General features: G+C 41.7%; 1 protein-coding gene across 1 annotated transcript; it reads left to right on the top strand.

Moving 5' to 3' along the window:
* The first annotated feature begins 492 nt into the window (after positions 1-492).
* Positions 493-10,875, top strand: si:ch211-194m7.8 (olfactomedin). The gene is made up of 5 exons (XM_048546646.2): positions 493-609; positions 3,056-3,220; positions 4,601-4,819; positions 6,748-6,880; positions 9,373-10,875. Exons 1-5 carry the CDS (start codon positions 550-552, stop codon positions 10,185-10,187), a joined length of 1,392 nt encoding a protein of 463 aa, XP_048402603.1. The 5' UTR covers positions 493-549; the 3' UTR covers positions 10,188-10,875.
* Positions 10,876-26,243: the final 15,368 nt, after the last annotated feature.

Consider the following 26,243-nt stretch of genomic DNA (forward strand, 5'->3'; position numbering starts at 1 on the left):
TTATCTGCTGTCTTTGTATCTCCTCTCTCCTCCGTCAACTCTTTAGTTACATAATCCTCACCCCATTATTTCCATGGCTGTTTTTTGCATGTACAAATTGTACTTGTTTCTAGCTCTCCTCTACTCTTTCTGATCGACTCACTGCCTGTCCTTCCTTTACTTTTCCTCTCCCTATTTCTCCTTTGTCTTGACCCCACTCAGTCTCCACTCTCGCATTTCTTTCCTCTTTCTCCCTACCATCACCTCCTGTTCTACTTGTTTGCTTTCATGCATCTTTTCGCATTTAATCTACTTCCCTTCTCAAGTTGTTCCTCATGCACTCTCTTCTCCTGTCCTCGGTCATCATTGTTTATCCCTCCATTAGTTTTACTCTCTAGGCTCTTCCTTTTAATTCCATCTTTCAGATCCCTTCTCATTCCTCTCTACATCGCACCCCTCCCTCCTTAATGTCTCCTCCCCTTTCCAAATCTCCTCCCCTTTGTTTCCTGCCTTTCCCTCAGCCCCTTTTTAAATAAATGCCTCCCTCAAGCGGGAGGTCGATTTTTCAGGATGGCTGCGAATTCTCTGACTTTTGCGGTGATTTTTGTGACTGCCAGCGTCCTTTTTGCTGTGAGTACCACTGTGTCACAACGAGTCCTGGCTCGCTCGTTTGTCGCAAGTAACACGTTTCAGATCCTGGGGCACGTTATCCCTATTCCTCGACATTCACTGTTCTCTTCAGTCATCTCCCTCTCCTCCTTTCCCTTCTCTCCCCTGACCCCACTCATTATTTGTACGGTTACACTTAAAACAATGTTGTTGATTTACTAAGCAAAAACCGAAAGAACTGCTGTAAATCAGGAACAAAAGGTGAAGTTGCTGGAAAAGCTCAGCAGGTTTGGCAGCATCCGTGAAGGAAAAAAAAATCAGAGTTAAAGTTTCGGGTCCGGTGACCCTTCCTCAGAAGTTAACTTTTTTTTCTTGGCGATACTGCCGGAGCTGCTGAGCTTTTCCAGCTGTTGTTGTTGATTTACTGTTGAATTTGCCCCTCCAGGGGCTCGGGAAGACTTGCTGACCGCCTTTCCCATGAATTGAGCCGCTGTCTGTGCTGGAGGGTGCCAATGAAGGACAGAGGAATTCACCAAATAGAAACAGGGCTGATTGGGGCTAGGGGCGGTGGCTGCTTGCCCCGCAGGTTGCTGAGTTGGGTTGATCCCATCCAGGCCAGATCCGCTCCCTTTGGTGTATCCGCAATCGCCCTGTGGAAGAGTCAGTCGTAATTCTGTACAAAGAAGGGCAACGGGCTTTCACTGGAGTGGAAACCCCGCGCGGTTTGATGGTCACGAAGGGGACTGGAGAACATGAAGTTTGGACTGAGCTTTCCCCGGTTATTGGTTTGCAACTTGCAGTGGAAGGAAATCTTCCTCAATCAGAAACCAAACCAAAACGGAGTTTTTTTGTACAGTCGGCGTTCCCTTCACAGTCATGGAAGGAATCTCTTGCCTCATGCTTGTTTAGACACAAATTCTCGAAAAATAAACAACATCGTCTTTTATTCTCTCTTTTGACTGGGGACAAAGGGAATGTATTCTGATCAGCAGGGATGAGTCCTGGGATATCCTGAAAAGCGTTCGCAAATCTCAGCAAGTCAAGATATTTCAGATAGTTCAGAGTATACAGAAAAAAATTAGGATAAACAAGTGCTTGACAATACAAACTTAAACATTGCTAAAATAACACAAAGCCAGAGCCTTTCAACTTGTACTCGTCAAGACTGATGCAAGAGGCCAAATTTAGAAACACATTATTTGAGAAGCAAAAACGGAAAATGCTGGAAAACTTCAGCAGGTCTGACAGCACCTGTTAAGAAGAGTTAATGTTTCGGGTCTAATATTCTAAAGAAGGGTCACTGGAGCCGAAACGTTAACTGTTCTTTCTCTGCACAAATGCTGCCGGACCTGCTGAATTTCAGATTTCTGAAGGAGGGTCCCAAGCCGAAACGTCAGCTTTCACGCTGCCCTGATGCTTCCGGGCCCGCTGTGGCCTGAGCTCCAGCTCCACACAGCACCGGCGGTTCTTACTATCTCTAGCTTCACCTAATGTTTGAATTTTTGAGACACCTTCTCCTTTCAGCGTAATTTGAGGGAAATCAAGCTTCTTTCGGGTCCGATGGGTTTTCTAATAACATTTACTGCAAATTCACGTCTACTGGTGGCTATACTTGTTGAGATTAGTGTGGTTTGACATAATACAAGATCGTCCTCATTGGCAACCTCGTGATTAGGGCCCCAGTTATTTGCTCACAGTGTAAGCTTGAAGTTGAGAGAGAGCATATTAAACCTTGCAAATTAATGCCTGATCAAACCATCATATATATTGCTACATGTAGTGCAAAATCATGAAGGTACCTATGATGCCATGTTTGGCCCTGATTGTTGTCCAGTTCGCCTCAGATTACCTTGAAAAGGGAAGTGTCTCTTTGTGGATCCGTTCTTCTCCCAACATCTCACGCACGGAGGTGCTACTAAAGTGAGGTACACTTTTGAATACCTGGACTCTTCTGCCAGTTCGTTGTGGTATTCTCTCAACTCCAACAAGTCCAACAAAGTGCAAGATTGGATTGTCCCTTTAATTGTTGTAGTTGAAATCATCTCTTGCAGGTTATTATCACACCTACTCATGCTAATTGTTTAGGAAACCTGGAAATTATATTGTAATGCTGTGGCTGCATTGAACAGCCACCGGCTGATGCACAGCAATGGCTTCCAGGTTTTCAAAAACTACCAGAATCCCAACCACCATCACTCCCAGTACGTTGTAAAGTTAAATTCCAGGCAATTTTATACTTTAGGCAGACTGTCAATTTCTAATGGGATGTTTGGTTCAAGCAACCAATTGCTTAATTCATAAAGCCATGATTTGAATTTACCCTTATGATTTTTATCAATACCTCTGTGAAAATGGCAACTCTATGGGACTAGGTTTGGATCTAACAGTGTCAGTTTAGGAGTTCACTGCGATGTTGTGGAGGAGATTCCAAGGACCTTATCTCAACTAAGGGCCGTGTGTTTTGCAGGAAGCAGAATACCAATACCAGGAAGTTCATGGAGTCCTTCAGAATGGGAATCGGTGTGTCTGCAAAATGCAATTTTCTGCATGGGAATTTCCGGTGGAAAGATTTGGACAGTTACAAGATCTGTCACAGAATTGTACCAGATCTCTAGAAGAGAGAAAATTAGAGGTGAGCAAATGTAAGCACAGACAGCAGCAGCACACACTGTCCAACAACATGTCACACAGAAGGTGCAATACAGGCTCTGAAATCTGTCCACAAGTGCAATTGAAACACTGGCATTCATAAAGACTAGGTGACACAGATTCTGAAACTTATTCACACAGAGAAGAAAATAAAGAAATTGACTCCTATTCACCTAGATGCCCATTAACTCATCTATTGTCCAACGGCTCCTAATATAACCAAAAGAAAGATTTGCATTTATGTGGCACCTTTTATGACTGCAGGATATTTCAAAACACTACAATCAATGAAGTACATTTTAAGTGTGGTTTTTATAATAAAGGAACCTGTGCCAATTTATGCACAGCAAACTTCACCAAATAAAATGTGATAAAGGACCAGATAATCTGTTGGTTGATATTGGTTGAAGAATAAATAAAGTGTAGAATACAAAACCAGGAGTGCTTTATGCTTCTTCCAGAAGTGGCAAAGGATTTTTTATTTCACCAGAGAGGACACAAGGATCTTTGTTTTACAGGTGAATGATGACATATGAATTGCCTGGGGTATGCTTAATTATAAACTGGCTATCCTTAATTAGTGTTCAGTGGGTATCTATTAGTACATTTTTCATGATCTTTCAGTGATAGTCAGAGAGTGCACTCTCCTGCATCAATTTCAAAACCTAAAAGACTCAGACATCAGGGTTTTGGGGTCTCTTTAGGAAACCAGTCTTTCCTTGGAAGTTCACTGATTGGTTGAATTGCAATGGAGCATCAAGAATGGGTGAGTTGGTAATTGGGCAAGCTCACTACTTCAGATGATATTGAGCAAAAGTGCCGGACGACGCAGCTTCAATTCTCGCAATGACAGGTTAGTTAACCACAGTCAAGCCAATTGTAAAGATGTTTCAAACGACCTAATGATGGCACGTTAACTAACAGGTAAATTTAAAAGACAGTTTCCGTTTCTGCTTGCTATGCACTGACTTCTCTTCCATTGGAAAGGTGTGTAGGTAGGCACAAGTTCAGCTGTGAAATATACCCTAATCAAATAATTCAATCTCGGTTCATGGAGGAGGAGGCTAGGCAGATAACAAAGTGTTGCTTTCAGAGTTTCAAAAAATGCAAAACTTTTCTGAAGAAGGGTCCAGACCCAAAATTTCAGCTTTCCTGATCCTCTGATGCTGCTTGGCCTACTGTGTTCATCCAGCTCAACCCCTTGTAATCTCAGATTCTCCAGCATTGGCAGTCCCCACTGTCTCTGAATCAATAGATGCTGTAACGTTTCTAACTCATTCCCCTCTAGCTCCTGTCACAAGGACTGGATTTGATCATTTATTTATCATGGTTTTTTTCCTCTCATGATATTGAAAATTTCAAGGCAACTTTTGTTGAGTCGAGGATTCCAGAGTTCCAGGAAGAGTTATTGAACCTATCTACTCAGCTGCAGCAGTATGAGGCAATGTACAAACAGCAACTGTATCAACCACTCAACTTTTGGAGCCTCCGCCGGGACTTGAAACAACTCAGCTCTGACATTGCAAAGGCGCAGAGTGTTCCTTCATCAACCACTAACTTACTTCGCAAGATCTTCACTGAGGTGAGATAAATGAGATTTCAGTATTTGTAGTAAAATTGTATCATCTGTGCACTGTGATCACAGGATTTGATATTTAGTTGAAACTTTGGCTCTGATTTCAGTGCCCATTTTTCCTTGTCAGCAGGAATATTGCATGGGAGTTGATCAAATTAGGTTGAAGTCCACTTATCTGCCTTAAGTCTCTCCATTCCCATTTGGTGCCATTTAACCTTTGCTAATTTTAAGCTGATCAAATTTTCCACTGCAGGTAAATACAGGAATGCTTTAGGTTCAAATGTCTTTATTCATATTGCATCCTGATTTTAACACTCTGGTTGTTGCCCATGATTTGTGGAATTGATAGAAGAATGACAGAGGAGGTGTTGACTTCCTACCTCTGATTTTACCCTTTCCTCTCTATTGGTTGCTGGAAGCCCTGGACAGCACCGAGGTTCTGAGAAAACTTCCTTTGACTCCCTGGCATCCGTCACAATCACACTCAAGGAGCTTGATACCACCCAACAGCCTGTTTGATTGGTGCTGCACTTATCACCTTCAACATTTATTCTCACTGCCACAAAGCACAGTGGCAGCAGTATGTACCATCTACAAACTGCACTGCAGGAACTCAGAAAGGTTCATTTGGTAGCACCTTCTCTACCATTTAGAAGCTCAATGGCAGAAAATACATTGGAACACAAAGAGCCCAATTACACTACAATCCACAGGTGATTCACCACATTCTGATTCTAGAAATAAACCATAATTGCATGAGAACCTAGAGTTGAAGCCTAACTGAACACTGAAGCAAAATAGTGTGTCAAACCATCTGGGCAATGGAAATCTCACTCAACTTGATCTTATAATTAGCTTCAAACTTAATTCAATTTCTGCATTTTGCACTGATGTGAAATAAGTTTTCATGACATCCTAAAATAATATGCTTCCTCTCATACGCTGTCACTTTAGGATATTATGCCAAACAGTTACATGATATATTCCCCTTTTCCTTCTGTTGCTCCAACTTGGAACTGCTGGTGTGGTCAAAGCTGTAACTAGTCAATGAAGCAGGACAACTATTGTGAACAAGTGACCACTTCATTTGTACGCATGTAATATTTTTGATTAACTCTGCTAAAAAACACCTTGAACTTCAATATCAATCACTTCAATGTTAGTATTTTAGTTAATGTTAACCTAGCTCAATCATTTGAGCTACTTCATTCAACATGTGAGGTTAAATGCTTGCTCCTTTCTCTTGGATCTCATAGCAGTGAGTTACTGACTTCATGTTAGTTATTCTTCAGCAGCTCCTATTTTGAGTTTTCCACTTTGTAGCTTTCATTAATGAAATAACACCAACATAAAGTCAAAAGGGATAGAAAATCAACTTTTTCCAAGTATTGGCATATTAAATGTATCTATTTTTTCAATGATGCTAGCTGGTGAAGCCAGACTGGAATGCCATCGCTACAGTCTATTTATCATAGTTATGTGTTTTGTATTTCCCAATGCCATCTAAAGCGTAATGGAGACTGTCTTTTAAGAGAGAGAGCTAGCAGTCATCAGCCAACTTTTTGAAAGTGCCTTACTGCCTGCTCCTCCTGCATCAATGTAGAGTTCAGGCCATTACATAAAACAATAAGTTTTTTCTCTCCTCGAATTGCATTTCAGAGCCATTCTTCCAATCAACTGCCTGTTATCACATCCCCTTATTGCTTCTGAGATCCAACCTGCTTTTTGAGCTTGTCCATTCTTTCCCCTCCTACTCTTTGTTTCCAATCTCATAAACAGGCTGTCAAATTCCCCAAAATAAACAAGATTGCCCATAATGCTCAATAATAAGCAGGCTGTCCACCACCCTAACAATAAACAGACCTCCAATTATCCTAAATAGATTATTTATATCTCACGTTCAGGCCAAGTAATGAATTACATTTGTGATCCAGATGCTTGATACCCGCCTCAATGTGAAAAATCTACAGCAATATGACAAGCACAATCTACTGTCCATGAAAGACCACTTGAAGAAAATGAAGAACCGCTTGCAGAGTTTCTCCATCTATGGCAATGTACCCATTGGTAAGGTTACATATTATTAGTTTCATATATTAGTTACAATGACTGCATCTTAATGGCAACTATATTATTTTGAAATGACATGTCCATCCTGGGCCGCCTGCATTGCCACAATGATGCCACCCAAAAGGAACAGCATCTCATATTTCACTTGGAAACCCTGCAGCCCAAGGGTATCAATGTGGACTTCACAAGCTTCAAAATCTCCCCTCCCCCGACTGCATCCCAAAACCAGCCCAGCTCGTCACTGCCTCCCTAACCATTCCTCCCACTCAAGCCCCACTCCCATCTCCTACATACTAACATCATCCCACCTTCTTGACCTGTCCATCCTCCCTGGACCGACCTATCCCCTCCCTAACTCCCCACCTACATTCACCTTTACTGGCTCCAACCCCATCTCTTTGACCTGTCTGTCTCCTCTCCATCTATCTTCTCCTTTATCAATCTTCTATCTGCTCCTTTATCAATCTTCTATCTGCCTCCCCTCTCTCCCTATTTATTTCGGAATCCCCTTCCCCTCCCCCATTTCTGAAGAAGGATCTTGACCTGAACTGTCAGCTTTCCTGCTCCTTTGATGCTGCCTGGCGTGCTGTGTTCATCCAGCTCTACACCTTGTTATCTCAGATTCTCCAGCATCAGCAATTTCTATTATTTCTCTGAAGTATTTAATAGACAAGTTTATATAAATGATGGACACTTTACTTTATAAAATAATATTCAAATAAGTTCGAAATACATTGCACGAAGTATCACTGACTGATAGTGACAAAGCTCAATTCCTTGGCTTTACTGAATTTGCTGAGCCCTGCAAGGGTTGTAATGAAGCCACTGTAATTGTGTTTACCTAAGATGGGCAATGAAACATCCTATGACTGACTGTCCAGATAATCCTGAAGTGCATGAAAAACATGAAAATGGACATTTTCCGGTGACAGGACTGGGTTCACCCCTTCTCATCTATACGACATTCTCCAGTTCCAAAACCTGATTCGAATTCAGAGTTTCTCCAAGGTTGGGCTCAGATGCATCACTGACTTGCTTTACTGCAGTGTTGTCAGCCAATATTTAGCTTCCTAGATCTTTGACATGGAGTTCCCGCTCTTGAACTTTCCACTCTTATCCACCTCTTCCCCTTCTTCCAAGACACTATTTTAAACAGCTTGACCAAACTGGTAATCTCCTGATCTAAGATCTATTTTTTTTTCCTTTGGCTTGAGTCCTTGTCTGAATATACTCCTGTGAAGTGCCCCTAAACATTTCACTTCACATTCTTGTTGCTGACTACATATCCTGTCATCACTGAATCTCTATATTCACACATGTAAAATATCCAGTTCAGGATGATACTTAATATTGTTCATTTATGCTGTATTTAGAGTGAACAGAACAAATGAGCTGGCTCCTAACATTTAGGCCATTTAGTTAGACCAGCTCTTAAGGAGTTGTGGTTTATGGCAACTGAGCAATGTCGTGAATCAGCATGGGGAAATCTTTTAAAAGGTAACTTCAAAAGTTTTTCTTCATGCAACCACTTGACCTTTCATTGCACCTCCCCATACTATGTCACTTTGTGATCATTCACCCATTATCCACTAAATCAAAGCAATGGAGGCATACAGTTTTATTTACCACAGAGTGTTAACAAAATGTTTTAACAGAACAGTTAATCATTGACAACATTCCAACACGTTAAAAAAATCTCCATTTCACTTCAATAGAAGTGTCAATCATCCAGATCCTCTAAAGAAGTGATAACTGAAACTGTAAACACTTGAAACCCTTAGCTTGGTGTAAATAAGTACTGTGATATTGATAGCAGAGATCAGAGAGCCAAATCTATTAATCAAGCAGAGGTGCAGCTTTAATCACAGATGTCTGGGCAAACCTTCGACTTTTCCCGGATGGCTGGTTTGACTGCAGCTCACAGCCCTCCACAGAATGAAAATCTCATCCTTGTGGATATATTATTCAAAGCTAAGTGGGCCAAGCTTGCAATGATCTTACCTCCCATGTAAATAGTGTAAGTGAGACATAATCCACAAGTCATTATAAAAGGTACTCATTCCAGCACACGTATAATGCAAATGACCTTCACATGATTACAAGCATAGGCCTCAATTAAAATCATTTTAGGCTCTTATTCACAAAGAATTAACTCTGGTTAGTATGGGAGTGATCCGAAAATGATGGAAGCAGTGGAGGTGAAGTTTAAATCTGATGGAAATGATAGGAATAAGAGTTAGGTTTGATGGGAAGTTTTGGCATAGGATTGAAACTGAGGAAAAGATGGGGCCATGTTAAGTAGGAAATAATGAGTGTTGGCAGTGTGACTAATCAGAATGAGGTTTCGTGATTTGAGCATGTTAGGAAAAATGGAGTTGGTTTGAGATTGATTGGTATAATAAGAAGCTCTCTCTATTGTCTCTGATTAAAGAAGTATTTTCCAAAACAATTTTTAAAAATGCATCTATAATTAATTGTGTTTCTTCTAGGAAATTGTTCTAAAGGAATTTTACGCAACATAAGCGAGCCAATAGTAGCACAACTCAATCCATATGGCACATCATACCATTATGGAGGCTGGGGTATGGACTCAAAGCCAGGAAGTCTGCAACTCTACTGGGTCATGGCACTGCTGTCTTCCAACATTTATGGGAATTCAATCCGAACCTACACTTCTTACAAAAATTTCCTGACAGCAAAGTCCAACATTGATATTTCAGTGAAATCATCATTCACCACCACCAATGCGATTCAGGGTCCAGGGGTTGTGGTTTACAACAACTCTTTGTACTATAACTGTTATAAGTCAGGAGAAATGTGTAGGTTTGACATGGCGACAAAAGACATCACAAATGTTCTCCTTCCTGATGCTGGTTATGAAAACAAGTTCCCTTACTGTTACTATGACTGCTACAGTCATAGTGATATGGATTTCTCAGTGGATGAAAATGGTCTTTGGGTCATTTATGCCACTGAAGAGAATTATGGCAATATCGTATTGAGTAAAATAGACAGCATTAGTTTGGCTGTTATGCAGACCTGGAAAACCAAGCTCTTTAAGAAAGCAGCAACCAATGCCTTTGTGATTTGTGGGGTGCTTTATGCCACCCGTTACATCAGTGAGACTGAAGAGGAAATATTTTATATGTATGACACAATCAATAGTCAAGAGGCCCAAAATCTTAAAATCCGTTTTGTGAAATATTCTCCAAATGTAGCAAATATCCACTACAACCCAGCAGATAGGAGACTTTATATTTTTAATGGTGGCTACATGCTAGCATATGAGCTTTGTTTTCATTAAATGTTGCAAATTAGTTATTTATCTGTCACCACATTTAACAAAGTTAGGCTTTCAAATATGTTTACTATAACTGCATCCACGATGTAAGAATAGCTGAGGATGCTTAACTTGTACAAGAAATACATCATTAATAAACATTAAAAGCACTGATGTTAAATAAACACATTGTTGTGGTTAAAAGTTAAGCAAAAAGTGTAGGAGTCAACAATTCACAACCATTTGAAATTTTCACTGATCATTAATATAATGATGGAAAAGCTTTGATTCGCAACTTTCAGAGAATGCTAGGATAAGGAAGAAGCCAACTTCTAGAACAATTTGCTTGCATTCTGAAATCTAATGTTTTCTCTTCAGATTCTGCCACTCTTCAATGGAAGATGTGGAGGGAATGTGATGTTGTGGAACTTGATGTATGGATTCATTTACAAGATAATTGGATTCTGTAACCGGCAATGCAAAGTGTGCATGATTTTGCAATTTATGAGTCACTACACATGGAAACAAAATATTTACATGACTCGAGTTGCCTTGCTTGACTGTGCCTAATTGAGGCCTGTTAAAACTGGCTTAATGATATATGTTAACCAGCGAAGTCCAACATGATGTACTGGAATGATCAACATATCGCGTGACCTGCATTGTTCATCTTTGTGTAACTTCTTTTGCCTGAATAAATTGTTACATCTAACTGCACCTTCACTCTAGCCTAATTTCATGATAGAAGAGGTTCATTCTTAAGGAAAAAGCTGGTAGTGGGAAAGAAGAAAAAGGTGGTCCTATATATTGTTTGTCACCACCTCAGGATGTGATGATCTAAATTACTTCACAGGCAATTAAATACTTGGCACTTTGCACACAGGGTCACCAAACAGCAATTTAGTAGTGTCCAGACACACTGTTATTCAGTAATGTTAGTTCAGGGACACAAGTTGGCTAGGTCACCAGAAGAACTCCCCTTCCCTTTTTCAAATTAGCACCATAGGTTATTTTATGTTCACACTGGGGTCTTGATTAGCACTTTTGTAAAATGGCAGCACTGTTTCCGTACTGCATCTTATCAACCTAGATTTAAAACTCATGCATCTGGAGTGTAACTTGAGCCAGTGACTTTCTGACTTAAGGAGGCAAGAGTGCTGCCAATTAAGTCACAGCTAAGGCCTGAGGAGGCATAGGTGGAAGCCTCTTCTGTAATATTCTGCAATACACGGAGCAACAGGTGAAATGGAAGTAGCCCAAGGTGATTCTTGAAAAAAAATTATAGAAAACAAGTTGGAAATTCTTTGGAGCTACTGCTAGACTTTTTTTGCACCCTGCAAACCTGGCTGTGCCAAGTCTTTAACATATCTAGAGGTTTTCTCATTACTTCTCAAAGGGAAGAAACTTTGCACAATCTTTACTAAACAAATGCTTGTTGGACAGACAACAGCAAGCAACTCCCTGAATTCCATCAGGCACCAGTGGAACTAATTTGATTTATTGTTGTCACATGTACATAAGGACTCTGGAAAGTTTTGTTTTGTGTGAAGTACAGGCAGATCATAGCATACAAGGACATACAGATCATAGGGTGTTTGAACAGTGTGAGGCATACAAAGTTATGGCTGCAAAAACAAGATCAACATTAGATTTTAAATTTGAGAGGTCAAAACAACAGTCTAATAACAGCAGGGAAGAAACTGTTCTTCTGTTGGTATGTGTTTAAGCTTTTGTACCTTCTGGTTGTTCAGAGAGGTTGAAAGAGATTACAACCCGGATAGGAGGGGTCTTTGATGATGTTAGCTGCCTTTCCGCGGCAATGAAAAGTATCGATGGAGTCAGTGGATAGGAGGTTGGTTTCCGTGATGGTCTCGACTACGTTTAAAACATTCTGTAGTTTCGCAACGGTCCTGGACACAGCAGTTGCCCTACCAAGCCTTGACGCATCCAGATAAAATGCTTTCTATGGTGCATCTGTAAAAGTTAGTGAGGATCCTTATGGGCATGCCGAATTTCCTTTGCCTCCTGAGGAAGAAGAGGCCTTGTTGTGCCTTCTTGATTGCCACATCTATGTGGGTGGTCCAGGATGGATTGTTGGTTGTTGTCACTCCTGGCATCATCATCGACGGTCCCTTGTTGACAAGAATAACTCTCCTTCACTCTCAGTGAATCTGTGGGTGGCTGTACAGACCCGATGCGGCTATTACAGACTCTGTTACACGTGTGGCAGGTGATTTTTTAAAAATTCATTTGTGGGATTTGGGCATCGCTGGCTGGCCAGCATTTCTTGCCCATCCCTAGTTTCCCTTGAGAAGGGGTTGGTGAGCTGCCTTCATGAACCGCTGCAGTCCTCTTGCTGTGGTTGACCACAATGCTATTAGGGAGGAAATTCCAGGATTTTGACCCAGCGACGATGAAGGAATGGCGACATATTTCCAAGTCAGGATGGTGAGTGGCTTGGAGGGGAACGTGAAGGTGGTGGTGTTCCCATATATCTGCTGCCCTTGTCCTTCTAGATGGAAGTGGTTGTGGGTTTGGAAGGTGCAGTCTGAGGATCTTTGGTGAATTTGTGCAGTGAATCTTGTAGATAGCACACACTGCTGCTACTGAGCGTCAGTGGTGGAGGGAATGACTGCTTGTAGATGTAGCGTCAATCAAGCGGGCTGCTTTGTCCTGGGTGGTGTCAAGCTTCTTGAATGTTGTTGGAGCTGCACTCATCCAGGCAAGTGGGGAGTATTCCATCACACCTCTGACTTGTGCCCTGTAGATAGCAGACAGGCTTTGAGGAGTCAGGAGGTGAGTTACTCACTGTTGTATTCCCAGCTTCTGGCCTGCTCTTGCTGCCACTCTGTTAATGTTATGAGTCCAGTTGAGTTTCTGGTCAATGGTAACATCCGGAATGTTGATAGTAGGGGATTCAGTGAAGGTAACACCATTGAATGTCAAGGGGCAGAGGTTAGATTATCTCTTATTGGTGATGGTCATAGCCTGGCATTTGTGTGGCGTGAATGTCACTTGGCACATGTCAGCCAAAGCCTGGATATTGTCCAGATCTTGTTGCATGTGAACAAGGACTGCTTCAATATCTGAGGAGTCACAAATGGTGCTGAACGTTGCACAATCATTGGCGAACATCCCCATCTCTGATCTTATGATGGAGGGAAGGTCATTAATGAAGTAGCTGAAGATGGTTGGGCCTAGGACACTACCCTGAGGAACTCCTGCAGAGATGTCCTGGAGCTCAGGTAATTAACCTCCCACAACCACAACCATTTCCGATGTGTCAGGTATGACACCAACCATTGGAGTGTTTGCTCCTGATACCCATTAATTCCAGTTTTGCCAGGGCTCCTTGATGCCATACTCAGTCAAATGCAGCCTTGATATCAAGGGCTGTCACTCTCACCTCACCTCTGGAATTCAGCTCTTTTGTCCATGTTTGAACCAAGGCTGTAATGAGATCAGGAGCTGAGTGGTCCTGGCAGAATACAAACTGGCCGTTACTGAGCAGGTTACTTCTGAGTAGGTGCTGCTTGATAGCACTGTTGGTGACAGCTTCCATCACTTTACTGATGATCGAGAGGAGGCTGATGGGCGGTAATTGGCTGGGTTGAATTTGTCCTGCTTTTTGTGTACAGGATATTCTTGGGCAATTTTCCACATTGTTGGGTAGATACCAGTGTTGTAATTGTACTGAAACAACTTGGCTCGAGGAGCAGCAGGGATCTGGAGCACAAGTCTTCAGTATTGTTGCCAGAATGTTGTCAGAGCCTGTGGGCTTTGCACTATCCAGTGTGTCCAACTGTTTCATGATATCACGTGGAGTGAATTGAATTGGCTGAAGACTGGTATATGTCATGCTGGGAAGCACTGGAGGAGGCCAAGATGGATCATCCACTTAGCACTTCTGGCTGAAGGTTGCTGTGAATACTTCAGCCTTATCTTTTGCACTGATGTGCTGGGCTCTTTCATCATTGAGGATGGGGATCTTTGTGGAGTCTTCTCCGGAGAGTTGTTTAATTGTCCACCAACATTCATGACTGGATGTGGCAGGACTGCAGAGCTTAGAGCTGATCCGTTGGTTGTGGGATCACTTAGCCCTGTCTACTACCTGCTGGTTTTGCTGTTTGGCATGCAAGTAGTCCTGTTTGGTGGTTTTACCAGGTTGATACTTCATCTTCAGATCTGTCTGGAGCATGCCCTCCTGGACTCCTCATTGAACCAGGGTTGATGCCTTGGCTTGATGGTAATGGTTGCATGGGGGATATGTGAGTTGGGGAATGAGAGGATGGAGACTTGAGGATTTTCAGTGGAAGAACGAAGGAGAAGAGTAATGCTCATTCAGTAAGGAATATCATTAAAAGGTGAAGTATTTCTAAAATGAGAAATATAAAAGTACTAAGGAATTGGGATTACAGTGGAATAACTGCCAGGAACATTAGCTGCTGAATGGCTTCTTACTATCCAGTAATTCCTACTGTATTAAATGCTATAGTTATAGGAGATTCAATTGGAGGGGGAATAGGTAGGCATTTCTGTGGCCGCAAATGAGAGTCCAGAATGGTGAGTTGCCTCCCTGGTCCCAGGGTCCTGGATGTTGCAGGACATTCTGGAGAGCAAGGATGAACAGCCAGCAGTCATGGTACATGTTGGTACTAATGACATAGGTAATAAAAAAGGGATGCAGTCCTAAAAGCAGAATATAGAGAACTAGGAAGAAAAGGTGAAATGTAGGACCTCAAAGGTGGTTATCTTTCAGGATTAAGCTGGGGCTACAACCTAGTTAGAGTAGAAACAGCAGGATAGATAGGATGAACATGTGGCTGAAAAGATGATGTCAAGCGGAAGGTTTCAGATTCATGGGGCATTGGGAGCGGTTCTGGGGGAGGTGAAACTTGTACAAACTGGACGGGTTACATTTGTTCAGGACCAGGACTGATGTCCTTGGGGAGATACTTGGTAGAGTGGTTGGGGAGGGTTTAACTCGTGTGGCAGGGGAATGAGAACCAGAGTAGGGCAGTAGATGCAGAAATTGAAGGAGAGGTAGAAACCAAGGCAAACATGACTAAGAACAAGGACAGGCAGAGAAACGCTGCTGAAAAGAGCAGGGGAGGTGGTCTGAAATGCACGTGTTTCAAAGCAGGAAGTATAATAGGCAAGGTAGCTGAACTTAGAGCATTGGTTAGTACTTGGAACTATGACATGATTGCGATTACAGAGACTTGCTGAAAGAGGAACAGGACTGGCAGCTGAATGTTCAGGGATATAAATTGTTTAGCTGTGATAGAAAGGGAAGTAAAACAGGTGGGGGAGTTGCATTACTGGTAAAGGTGTATCTCACAGCTGTATTGAGGGAGGATACATCAGAGGAGTCTTGCAGCGAGGCAATTTTGGGTAGAAATCAGGAACAGGAAAGATGAAATCACAATGATGGGGATATACTATAGGCATCTGAACAGCCAGCAGGAGATAGGGGAGAGAGTATGTAGACAGATTTTGGAAAGAGGTAAAAACAGCAAAGTTGTTGTTGTGGGTGATTTTAACTTCCTCTATATTAACTGAGACTCATTATGTTGTAGGTACTCATTGTAGGACTCATTATGTTGTAGAGACTCATTATGTTGGGGCAGAATTTGTAAGGACCATTCAGGAGGTAAACAGTCCAACCAGGGAAGGGGTTACACTGGTCCTTGTTTTGGGAAAGGAGCCCGGTCAGGTGTGTGAAGTTTCAGTGGGTGAGCACTTTGGGAGTGGTGACCATAATGCTGTTTAAGATGCTCATGGATTGGGACAACAGCAGTCCTCGGGTGACAGTGTTAAACTGGGGGAGGGCGAACTACAACAGTATTAGGCAGGAACTGGAGAATGTTGATTCAAGGCGGCTGTTTGAGGGTAAATCTACATTGGGCATGTGGGAGTACTTCAAATGGCAGTTGTTGAGAGTTCAGAAGCAACATGTTCCTGCAAGAGTGAAGGATAGGTATGGCAAGTTACATGAACCTTGAATGACCAGGGACGTTGTGACCTTGGTCAAAAAGAGAAAGGAAGCATATATAAGGTCTAGGAGGATGGGAATTGTCGAAGCCCTTGAAGTATATCAGGTAAGTAGGAAAGAACTTAATAATCAGAAGGGCTTAAACGGGTCATGAAAAGTCATTAGCAAACAGGATTAAGGAGAATCCCAAAGCTTTTCATACATATATAAAAAGCAAGGGGATAGCCAGGCAAAAGATTGGCCCACTCAAGGAAAAAGGAGAGAATCTATGTGTGGAGCCAGAAGAGGTAAGTGAGGTTCTAAATAATTACTTTGTGTGGGTATTCACCAAAAAGAAGCAATTGGTGGAGGATGGTCTATGGAAGGGAGTGTTTCTAAGCCAAGTTGCGATTAAAAAAGAAGAGGTATTGTGTGTCTTATAAAATATTAAGGTGGACAAGTCCCTGGGTCCTGATGGAATCTATCCCAGACTATTGAGGGCAGCAACAGAACAAATTATTGGAGCATTAACAGACATTTTTGTATCCTTTTAGGCCACAGGTGAGGTCCCAGAGGACTGAAGAATAGTCACTGTTGTCCCTTTGTTTAAGAAGGGTAACAGGGATAATCCTGCAAAATATAGTCTCACATCGGTGGTAGGGAAATTATTGAAATAGATTCTGAGGGATGAAATCAAGACCCATTTAGAAGCAGATAGATTTATTAGTGATAGACAGCATGGTTTTGTGCAGGGGAGATTATGCCTCACTAACTTGATTGAATTTTTTTGAGGAGGTGATGAAGATGATTAATAAGGTAAACACGGTTAATGTTGTCTACATTGCAGACTGGTACAAAAGGTGAAGTCACACAGTATAAGGTTGAACTGGCAAGATGGATATAGAACTTAGTCAAGAGACAGAGGGTAACAGTGGAAGGATGATTTTTGGAATAACTAATTTTGGTTATAACTAGTGGTGTTCCACAAGGATCAGTGCTTGGAACTTTGCTGTTCGTGATCTACATAAACGATTTGGAGTAAAATGTAGCTGGTCTAATTAGTAAGTTTTTGGATGATACAAAGATTGGCGGACTTATGGATAGTGAGGAGGATTATCAGAGGATACAGAGACACATTGATCAGTTGGAGGGGTTTGCTGAAAAATGGTAGATGGAGTTTAATCCAAACAAATGCGAGGTGATGCATTTTGGAAGGTCAAGTTTGGATGGCAATTATACAGTGAATGGTAAAACCCTTAGGAGTATTGATACATAGAGGGATCTGGGTGTGCGGGTCCACAGATCACTGAAGGAGGCAGCGCAGGTAGACAAGGTAGCAAAAAAAGCCTGTGGCATTCTTGTCTTCATTGGAAAGGGCACTGAGTATAAGGACAGACAAATAATGCTGCAGCTTTATAGAACTTTATTCAGGCCACGCTTGGAATACTGCATGCAGTTCTGTTTACCACAATACTAGAAGAATGTGGATGCTTTGGAGATGATACAGAAAAACATGTTGCATGGTATGGGGCATTTTAACAATGAAGAAAAATTGGATAGACTGGGTTGTTTTCACTGGAACACAGTAGATTAAGGGGTCACCTGACAGAATTTATAAGGGTGGAAAGTATGAGACTTTTTCTGAGTGTAGAGAGGCCAATTACTGGGTGACACAGGTTCAAGGCATGAGGGGGGAAGTTTAAAAGAGATGTGGGAGGCACATTTTCACACAAAGGGTGGTGAGCGCTTAGAACGCGTAGCCAGAGGGGATGGTGGAAGCAGACACAATAGCAACATTCAAGAATCACCTGGATGAATACATGAATAGGAAGGGAATAAAGGCATGTGGATCGTGTAAGTGAGGACAATTTTAGTACGGAAGGGCAAAAGGTGTTGTCCAAGGGGCCTGTTCCTGTGCTATGTTGTTCTTTGGTCTAAGACTATTGCATAGGCCAGGAATCATTTCTCAACATGACAGCAACTGTGTTACCTGTCCCTGAGACAGGTGGACAAATGGTGTGTGAAGAAGCAGCATATTTCTTTTTCTTCCTGTGCAATGAAGTAACCAAGAACTGAAAGAAAGCTAATCTCTCCCATGATTTGCTACAGTAGTTGCATCTAAGCAGACACTGAAAGACTAAACAATTAACATGCTAACTGTCCTGTGAATGCAGCAAAGAACTGAAAGAAAATAAGGAGACTGGAGATCGGAAGGACAAGGAAGAAGCAAGAGGGACGTGTCAACAAATTCTATGGAGGGATTGGGGCTATTAACTATATTTCCCTGTATTTTTCCTTCGGTTCATAGCATCTATGTGTGTTTGTTTGCCTTTGTCTATTTGTACATGTGTGGAGGTTTAGGAAAGGGGTGAGAACTTAAGTGAGCAAAGTTATAAACTGTTAATTCAAATATTGTTTGTGATCAGAACTGAGTTCTTTGAAATAGTGATTTTTTCTTTATTTCAGAAACGTGGTCCGTGATTTCTCTTAATCTGAGCCTCTCATATAAGTAAACTGGGATTTTTGAATCATTTGAATAAATATTTAAGAATGTACCAACCCCATGAGTAGTGGGAATTGAGAATCAGTGCACTTTACTGTCAAAAAGAACGTGAACAACAGAATTGCCGCTAAACCGCAAAACCAAGAACCCTGAAACTGACAACGTTGATGCAGCAGGTTTCATCCAATAGCAGCTGCAGTTTTTTTTGAAAAACCTTTATCTTGTTGGACTTGCCAGTTAATTCTACTCTGATCATGTGTATTGTATTACTTTTACCATCTTTTGTTTAGCAATTAATAAACTAATTATTTTTGTTAATTCAAGAAAGCCAGATTAAATTGGCTGCTTTTGAAACATGTTCATTTGCAGATGGAAGGAAGGTTTCCACAAGAAAGGGGTCATTTTTAAAATCATCTTATTGCAATTTCCAGGGGGTATAATCTCTGGATATGTAACAAAATGGGTAACCATGCATTGAGTCTGTGTGTAACAAAATGGGAGCTCATATTGAAATTTGAACCCACAGGCAAAACAAAAGGATAAAAAGGTAAATTGTCACTTTGAAACTAATTTTTAAAATATTGCAAAAGGCTTTCTTGAGTTTACACAGCTACAGTATAAGAACATAAGAAATATAAGCAGGAGTAGGTCATCTGGTCCATCAAGCCTCCTCTGCCATTTCAGTAAGATCATGGTTGACCTATTTGTGGACTTAGCTCCACTTACCTACCCCACTCACCATAACCCTTTATTCCTTTACTGTTGAAAAATCTATCTATCTTTGCCTTAAAAACACCCAATGAGGTAGAGTCATCCTGCTTCGCTGGGCACAGAATTTCTCAGATTCACACCCTTTGGGTGAAGAAGTTCTTCCTGAACTCAGCCCTAAATCTGCTGTCCCTTATTCTGAGGCTATGCCCCGAGTTCTAGTTTCACCTGCAAGTAGAAACAACATCCCGGCTTCTATCTTATCTATCCCCTTCATAATGTTATGTTTCTATAAGATCCCCCTCATTCTTCTTAATTCCAAAGATGATAGTCCCAGTCTACTCAATCTCTCCTCAAAAGCCAATCCTCTCCTCTGGAATCAACCTAGTGAACGTCCTCTACATTCCCTCCAGGTCCTTTGTCAAGTTAGGAGACCAAAAGTGAACACACTACTCCAGGTGAGGCTTCACCAACACCCTATCCAGCTGCAGCATCACCTCCCCATTTTTAAACTCCATCCTTCCAGCAATGAAGGACAATATTCCATTTGCCTTCTTAATTACTTCCTGCATCTGCAAATCAGCTTCTTGTGATTCATGCACGAGGAAATCCAGATCCCTCTACACAGCAGCATGCTGCAATTTTTCACCATTTAAATAATTGTCCAGTTTGCTGTTATTCCTACCAAAATGGATGATCTCTGATTTGCCAATGTTGTACTCCACCTGCCAGACCCTTGCCACTCACTTAACCTATCTATTCTGCAGACTTCCAACGTCCTCTGCACATCATGCTCTACTACTCATTTTAGTGTCTTTTGTGAACTTTGACACACTACACTTGGTCCTCAACTTTAAATTATCTTTGTAAATTGTAAGCAGTTGTGGTCCCAACACTGAACCCTGAGGCACACCACTAGCCACTGATCACCAACCAGATAAACACCCATTTATCCCTACTGTTTGCTTTCACTGCCCTTGTAATGTCCTCAAAGAATTCCAGTAAATTAGTTAAACATGACCTGCCTTTCATGAACCATGATGTGCCTGCCCGATGGGACAATTTCTATCCAGGTGTCTTCGCTTTTTCTTCCTTGATGGTAGATTCAAATATTTTCCCCACTACAGATGTTAAGCTAATAGGCCTATACCCAACTCTTGACTATTTCATTTTTTAAACAGTGGCATCACATTTGCTGTTTTGCAATTAGCTGGAACTGCCCCCAAGTCAGCAAATTTTGGTAAATTACAACAAGTGCATTTGCTATTTCCCTTGCCAACTCTTTTAGTACCCTGGGATGCATTCCATCAGGGCCAGGAGACTTGTCTATCTTTAGCTCTATTAGCTTGCCCATCACTACCTCTTTAGTGATAATGATCGTAGAAATGACTACATTTGGTGCTAGCCCATTCCTAAAAGGATGTTACTTTTGAGGATTTATAAGTTCTAACCCTCAAATAGTTGAAAGATTTACAAATGCACGTGGGATTAGAATTTTACCTAGAAGCCAGAAAACCTGAAATTTTAAAAGGGAATGGCTAAGAGTTTACATGTGGAAATTGAGGATGATGATATGCGCAGAGTAGCAGTACATCAAAATTTTAGTAGCTAAAATTAAAATTTCAAAAAGAAAAGACACAGAGAGAGGAAAGGGAAGGAAAAAGACAGAGACAAAGAATCAGGGAAGTGAGGAACTAACAAGGAGGGAACATAAAGAATTTCAGGATAAACAGCAGGAAAGTGATTTTGGACTAAGATCAAGCTGAGGAGCAGGAACCTTGTGACTGCTACGAAGACATCACTGGCTCAGTCTTAACTGGAGGCAACTCAGCTTTCTCATTTCACTCCCTCTCCTAAATTTGAGGAAGCAGAGGTAGAAGCCTTCTTTATCTCTTTTGAGTGGGTAGAACAGCAGTCAGAGTGGGCAGTCCAACACTGGCCCTTGTTACTGCAGAGTAAGCTCTTGGGAAAGGTTTATGCCCTCTTGTCTGAGGAAAGTGCCACTGGTTTTAACAAATGAACCTGTGCTTGTCACTCTAAACTAGGGCTGCATGGTGGGTCAGTGGTTAGTACTGCTGCTTCACAGGGACCTGGGCTGAATCTCAACCTTGGATGACTGTGAAGAGTCTGCACATTCTCTGTGTCTGTGTGGATTTGCTCTGGTTTCCTCCCACAGTCCAAAGGTGTCCAGTTTAGGTGAATTGGCCATGCTGAATAGCCCCATAGTGTCCGAGGATGTGCAGGTTAAATGGATTAACCATGGGAAATACAGGGACAGGTTGGGGGGTGGTGAATCTAGATGGGATAATCTTCAGAGAGTCAGTGTAACTTTTGGGCTGAATGGCCTATTTCCACACTGTAGGGATTCAAATCAAGCATTTAACATAGCCATTGACGCAGGTGACATTGGGTAGGGGTTACTCCCTTCAGGGATACAAATCTGAAATGGAGACACAATTGGGCACTTCTCCAAAACACTAAATAAACATAACAATCAATATTTCACAGTAGAGAAAGAAACTTTCAGTTTATTATTGACTCTCAACCACTTTAAGACATTTGCCCAAAATGGGTACAGGGTGACCATAGCTTATATTAGCACAATCTGCTAACTTTTGTGGATAGGTTTAAACCTAACATTATTCCTTTGAAGTTTGTTCCATCAACTGCAAAACTTAAATTTGTGCACTGGCTGATGTCATCATAAAGGACTCTCCTTCTCAACTTGCCCTCTCCCTGAGGTGTGGTGATCCTCAGGTTAAATCACCACCATGGTCTAACGGTCTGATAAGACTATGATCTGATAAGACTACGGCAATTTTACTCCTGCCACTTAAATATACCCCACATTTCCAGGAAATTGAAAGTGATTAGAGACATCCTGTCCAGAACTTAAAAGTCTGGCTACAGGAAAGGTGTGTGTGTGTGTGTGTGTGTGTGTGTGTGTGTGTGTGTGTGTGTGTGAGTGTGTGTGTGTGTGTGTGTGTGTGTGTGTGTGTCTTGCTTTATGTTAAATTTATTTGTCTTTGTTTCTCCATTCTGCTGAGACGTTTTACCTTTAATTTCAAAATGTGCTTTTGTTTAAACGAAAAACAGAAAAAAATGCAAATGTAAATTCAGTGACTGGAAAAGTTTTGTGAGGAATACATGAAAGCTTACATCTGCAAATTGTCAGGGAAATTTCAAACAGGGAGAAACTTAACATGGATGGATAATGAGGGGGTGCTTAACAGAAAGCCACCTTTTGCAGACAGCTCCAAAAATGATCAAAGAAAAGGGGTCAAAACTGACTGCAACACTAGTCTGTGTGTGTTATTGACTGGACATCCTAGTGTGTGGACTCGTGTATTGTGAAAGTCACAGCTTTGAGAACAGCCATTTTAAATACCTTGGTACTGCAGATAAAACAAAGAGGAAACAAAGAGAAATAAAACAAAGACCTGTGAATATTAATGATCTGAAACAAAAACAAAAATTGCTGGAGAAACTCAGCAGGTCTGGCAACACCTGTGGAGGAAAGCAGAGGAAACAAGTTAAGTTCATTGACCAGCATTTTTGAAGAAGGCTCACTGGATTAAAATGTTAACTGCTTTCTCTCCACAAATGATGTCAGACCTAATCAGTTTCTCCAGCAATTTCTGTTTTTGACTTCAAACACTGATATTAGTAACTTTCAAAAGGAATCAACAACAGAATTGTAAGAGTCTCCAAAACCAAGAATATCTGCAACTGAGCTACAATGCCCTCAAGCTCCTTCATCCGGACCGTTAATGTGTAATGTGAATAGTTGTGGTCCCAGCACGGACCTCTCCAGAATCCTACCAGTTACCGGTTGCCATCCTGAAAAAGTCCCCTTTATTCCTACTCTCTGCTACTGCCTACTTCCAGTCAGTCAATTCTCTATCCATACCAGTACTTTGCCTACTCAGTTCCACTTTACCATGCATTTCCAAGTACTCGGTGATGTCATCCTTAACAATGGACTCTGAAATCTTACCCATGACTGAGGTCAGGCGAACCAGCTTATCATCTCCTGTTTTTTGCCTCGCTCCTTTCTTAAAAAGGGGTGTTTTAATGGCCATTTTCCAATCCTCTGGATCCATCCTTGATTCCTGTTATTCCTGAAAGATCATCACCAATGCCTCCACAATCTCCTCAGCTATCTCCTTTAGAACTCTGGAGTATAGTCCATTTGGTTTGGGTAATTTATCCACCTTCTCCTTAGTTAATGTGCCACCATACTCACCTCTGCTTCCTGACTTTTTTGAAGTTCTGGTACGCTGCTAGTATCTTCCACTGTGAAAATTGATGCAAAATACCTGTTCGGTTCTTACGCCATTCCTTTGTTCTCCACTACTACTTCTCCAGTCTCATTTTCCAGCAGTCCAATATCCACTCTTGCCTCTGTCTTAGATTTTAGATATCTAAAAAGACTCTTACAATCCTCTTTTGTGTTACTAGCTTATTTCATCTTTTATTTAAATCATCCTCTGCTCATTTTTAAAGGCTTCCCACTAATCTTCCTCATGTTATTTGCTTTTTCTTTTGCTTTTATGCTGTCCCTGACTTCCGTTGTCAGGCATTGTTGCCACATCCTCCCCTTAGTATGTTTCTTCTTTTTTGGGATAAGTTTCTGTATGCCTCCCAAATCACCCCCAGAAACTTCTGCCATTGCTGCTCCACCGTCTTCCTTGGCACGTTTCCCTTCCAATCAAATCTGGCCAGGTGCTCCCTCAGGGGAACAAAGCATTGAAAGACCTTCCCTATTTCTCTTCAAGTCCAGTTCTGCTAGGGCTTCTTGATGCTATGCTCAGTCAAATGCTGTCAAAGACTGTCACTCTCATCTCAATTCTGCAGTTCAGCTCTTTTATCCACATTTGCACCAAATCTAAAATGAGGTCAAGAACTAAGACTGCCTGATGGAATCCAAACTGACCAGGTTATTCCTTTGCAAGTGCCACTTGAATCACTATTGGTAATGCTTGTCATCACTTTGCTGACTACTGAGAGCAGGCCGATGAAGCAATAGTTGGCTAGGGTTAATTTCTACTAATATCTGTGCTCAGGATGAGTATTTTCTACATTGCTGGCAGATGCCAGTGTTGTAACTGTACTGACTAGGGGTATGGCAAGTTCTGTTACATGTCTTCAGCACTCTTGCTGGAATGTCATCACAGACCATTTGCATGTATTTTCAGCTATTTCATGACATCACTTGGAGTGAAACAAATTGTCTGAATCCTGTAATCTGTGATGCTTGGTTCCTCAGGATGAGACCAAGATAGATCCTCAATTCAGCACTTATGCCTGAAGATAACTTCAGGTTTTAGGAGACCAGTTAGGAAGAATGTGAAGATATTGAGGAAGATGCAGAAAAGATGAAAGAGGATGAGGGCTTATATATGTAGTTATATATAGGTTGAAGAAGCTGGGACTGTTCTCCTTGTAGGAGATGTGTGAGACAATTTCATCGAGGCATTCAAAATCAGTGGTCTAGCAGAATAGATGAGGCATAACTATTCTAACTGATGGAAGGAAGAAAAAACAGATCACACAGATTTCAGGTAATTGTTAAAAGAAGGAATGGCAACATAAAGAAAACCATCTTTCCAAAAGTGATTAGTTAAGATCTGGAATGCACTGCCTGAGTTTCATGAAGGCAAATTCAACTGAGTTTCAAAATGGATTTTTTCTTAGCTAATGCAAACAAAATGCTGCAGAATGTTGGAAAAACAGGGAAAAGGCAGGTGTATTACTCCTACTGAAGATCAGCACAGCCACAACGGGTTATTAGTCCTTTGTTGTGCTGTACCCAGTCTGATTCTACAACTATTGGGAGTTATGAGTAAATCTTGAGTGTTACTGAGGTCAGCTGTTACCAAACTTTGCCTCCCCCACCCGAAAATCTTTTTTCTGATGAAGGGTCTAGGCTCGAAACGTCAGCTTTTGTGCTCCTAAGATGCTGCTGAGCCTGCTGCGTTCATCCAGCTTCACACTTTACTGTGTAACAAGAGCCGGTTTAGCGGGTTGAGATTCTGTGGCAATATCAGAAATGTCAAATTGTCAGCTCTGGATCTCTTTCAGCCCCCACTGCCATTCCCCACTGGTTAACCTCACTGCAAACTCACACCCGCTTCCTACTCAAGCCAATGTTTAAAATTGCAATTGATGCCATTGATGACAAAGTGTGGAGCTGGATGAACACAGCAGGCCAAGCAGCATCTCAGGAGCACAAAAGCTGACGTTTCGGGATTAGACCCACTCTCTGATGAAGGGTCTAGGCCCGAAACGTCAACTTTTGTGCTCCTGAGATGCTGCTTGGCCTGCTGTGTTCATCCAGCTCCACACTTTGTTATCTTGGATTCTCCAGCATCTGCAGTTGCCATTATCTCTCTTCCACACTTTGTTATCTTTACCTCTGCTTTCCCCTTTTGTCTTATCCAGAGGTAGCCCTGTTACTTCTCCGAACTATACATACAACAGCTGCTGACACAAAAATCAGGAACAATCGGGTACCTAATCCTATTCGGGTAACGAAAATAAAACGGGCAAAGTCCCACGCGGTGAAGAATCCAGAAATTTCTCTGGGTGACTTGACAACAAAATGCTGGGAGGATTATTGCTCCTTTGACCCTTCGAGGGTGTAAACTGTTATTAACGATATTTTATTCAATAGCGCATAAATAGCTTCACACATTAGAAACTAGTTTAGAACAAAATATACCTATCGAAGTTCCAAAGATCCGACCCTTTTCTGCCCTTTAAGACGACGGACAGCCTCAGCCAATCAGGTGAAGGATGACGGAGGAGGCGGCCTGCGTGTCGGGCGAATGCACATGCACGTTACCCAACGGACGCCGGCTCTAGTTGAATACGCATGCGCATTTTCCCGCCA

The sequence above is a fragment of the Stegostoma tigrinum genome, chromosome 16 (genome assembly GCF_030684315.1).
Source record: "Stegostoma tigrinum isolate sSteTig4 chromosome 16, sSteTig4.hap1, whole genome shotgun sequence".
Taxonomy (NCBI): domain Eukaryota; kingdom Metazoa; phylum Chordata; class Chondrichthyes; order Orectolobiformes; family Stegostomatidae; genus Stegostoma; species Stegostoma tigrinum.

Bases quoted from the DNA above. Each gene is read 5' to 3' on its own strand.
- si:ch211-194m7.8 (XM_048546646.2), top strand. From the start codon at position 550: ATGGCTGCGAATTCTCTGACTTTTGCGGTGATTTTTGTGACTGCCAGC. The intron at 610-3,055 runs GTGAGTACCACT...TGTGTTTTGCAG, and splicing joins CTGCCAGCGTCCTTTTTGCT to GAAGCAGAATACCAATACCA. The intron at 4,820-6,747 runs GTGAGATAAATG...TTTGTGATCCAG, and splicing joins TTCGCAAGATCTTCACTGAG to ATGCTTGATACCCGCCTCAA.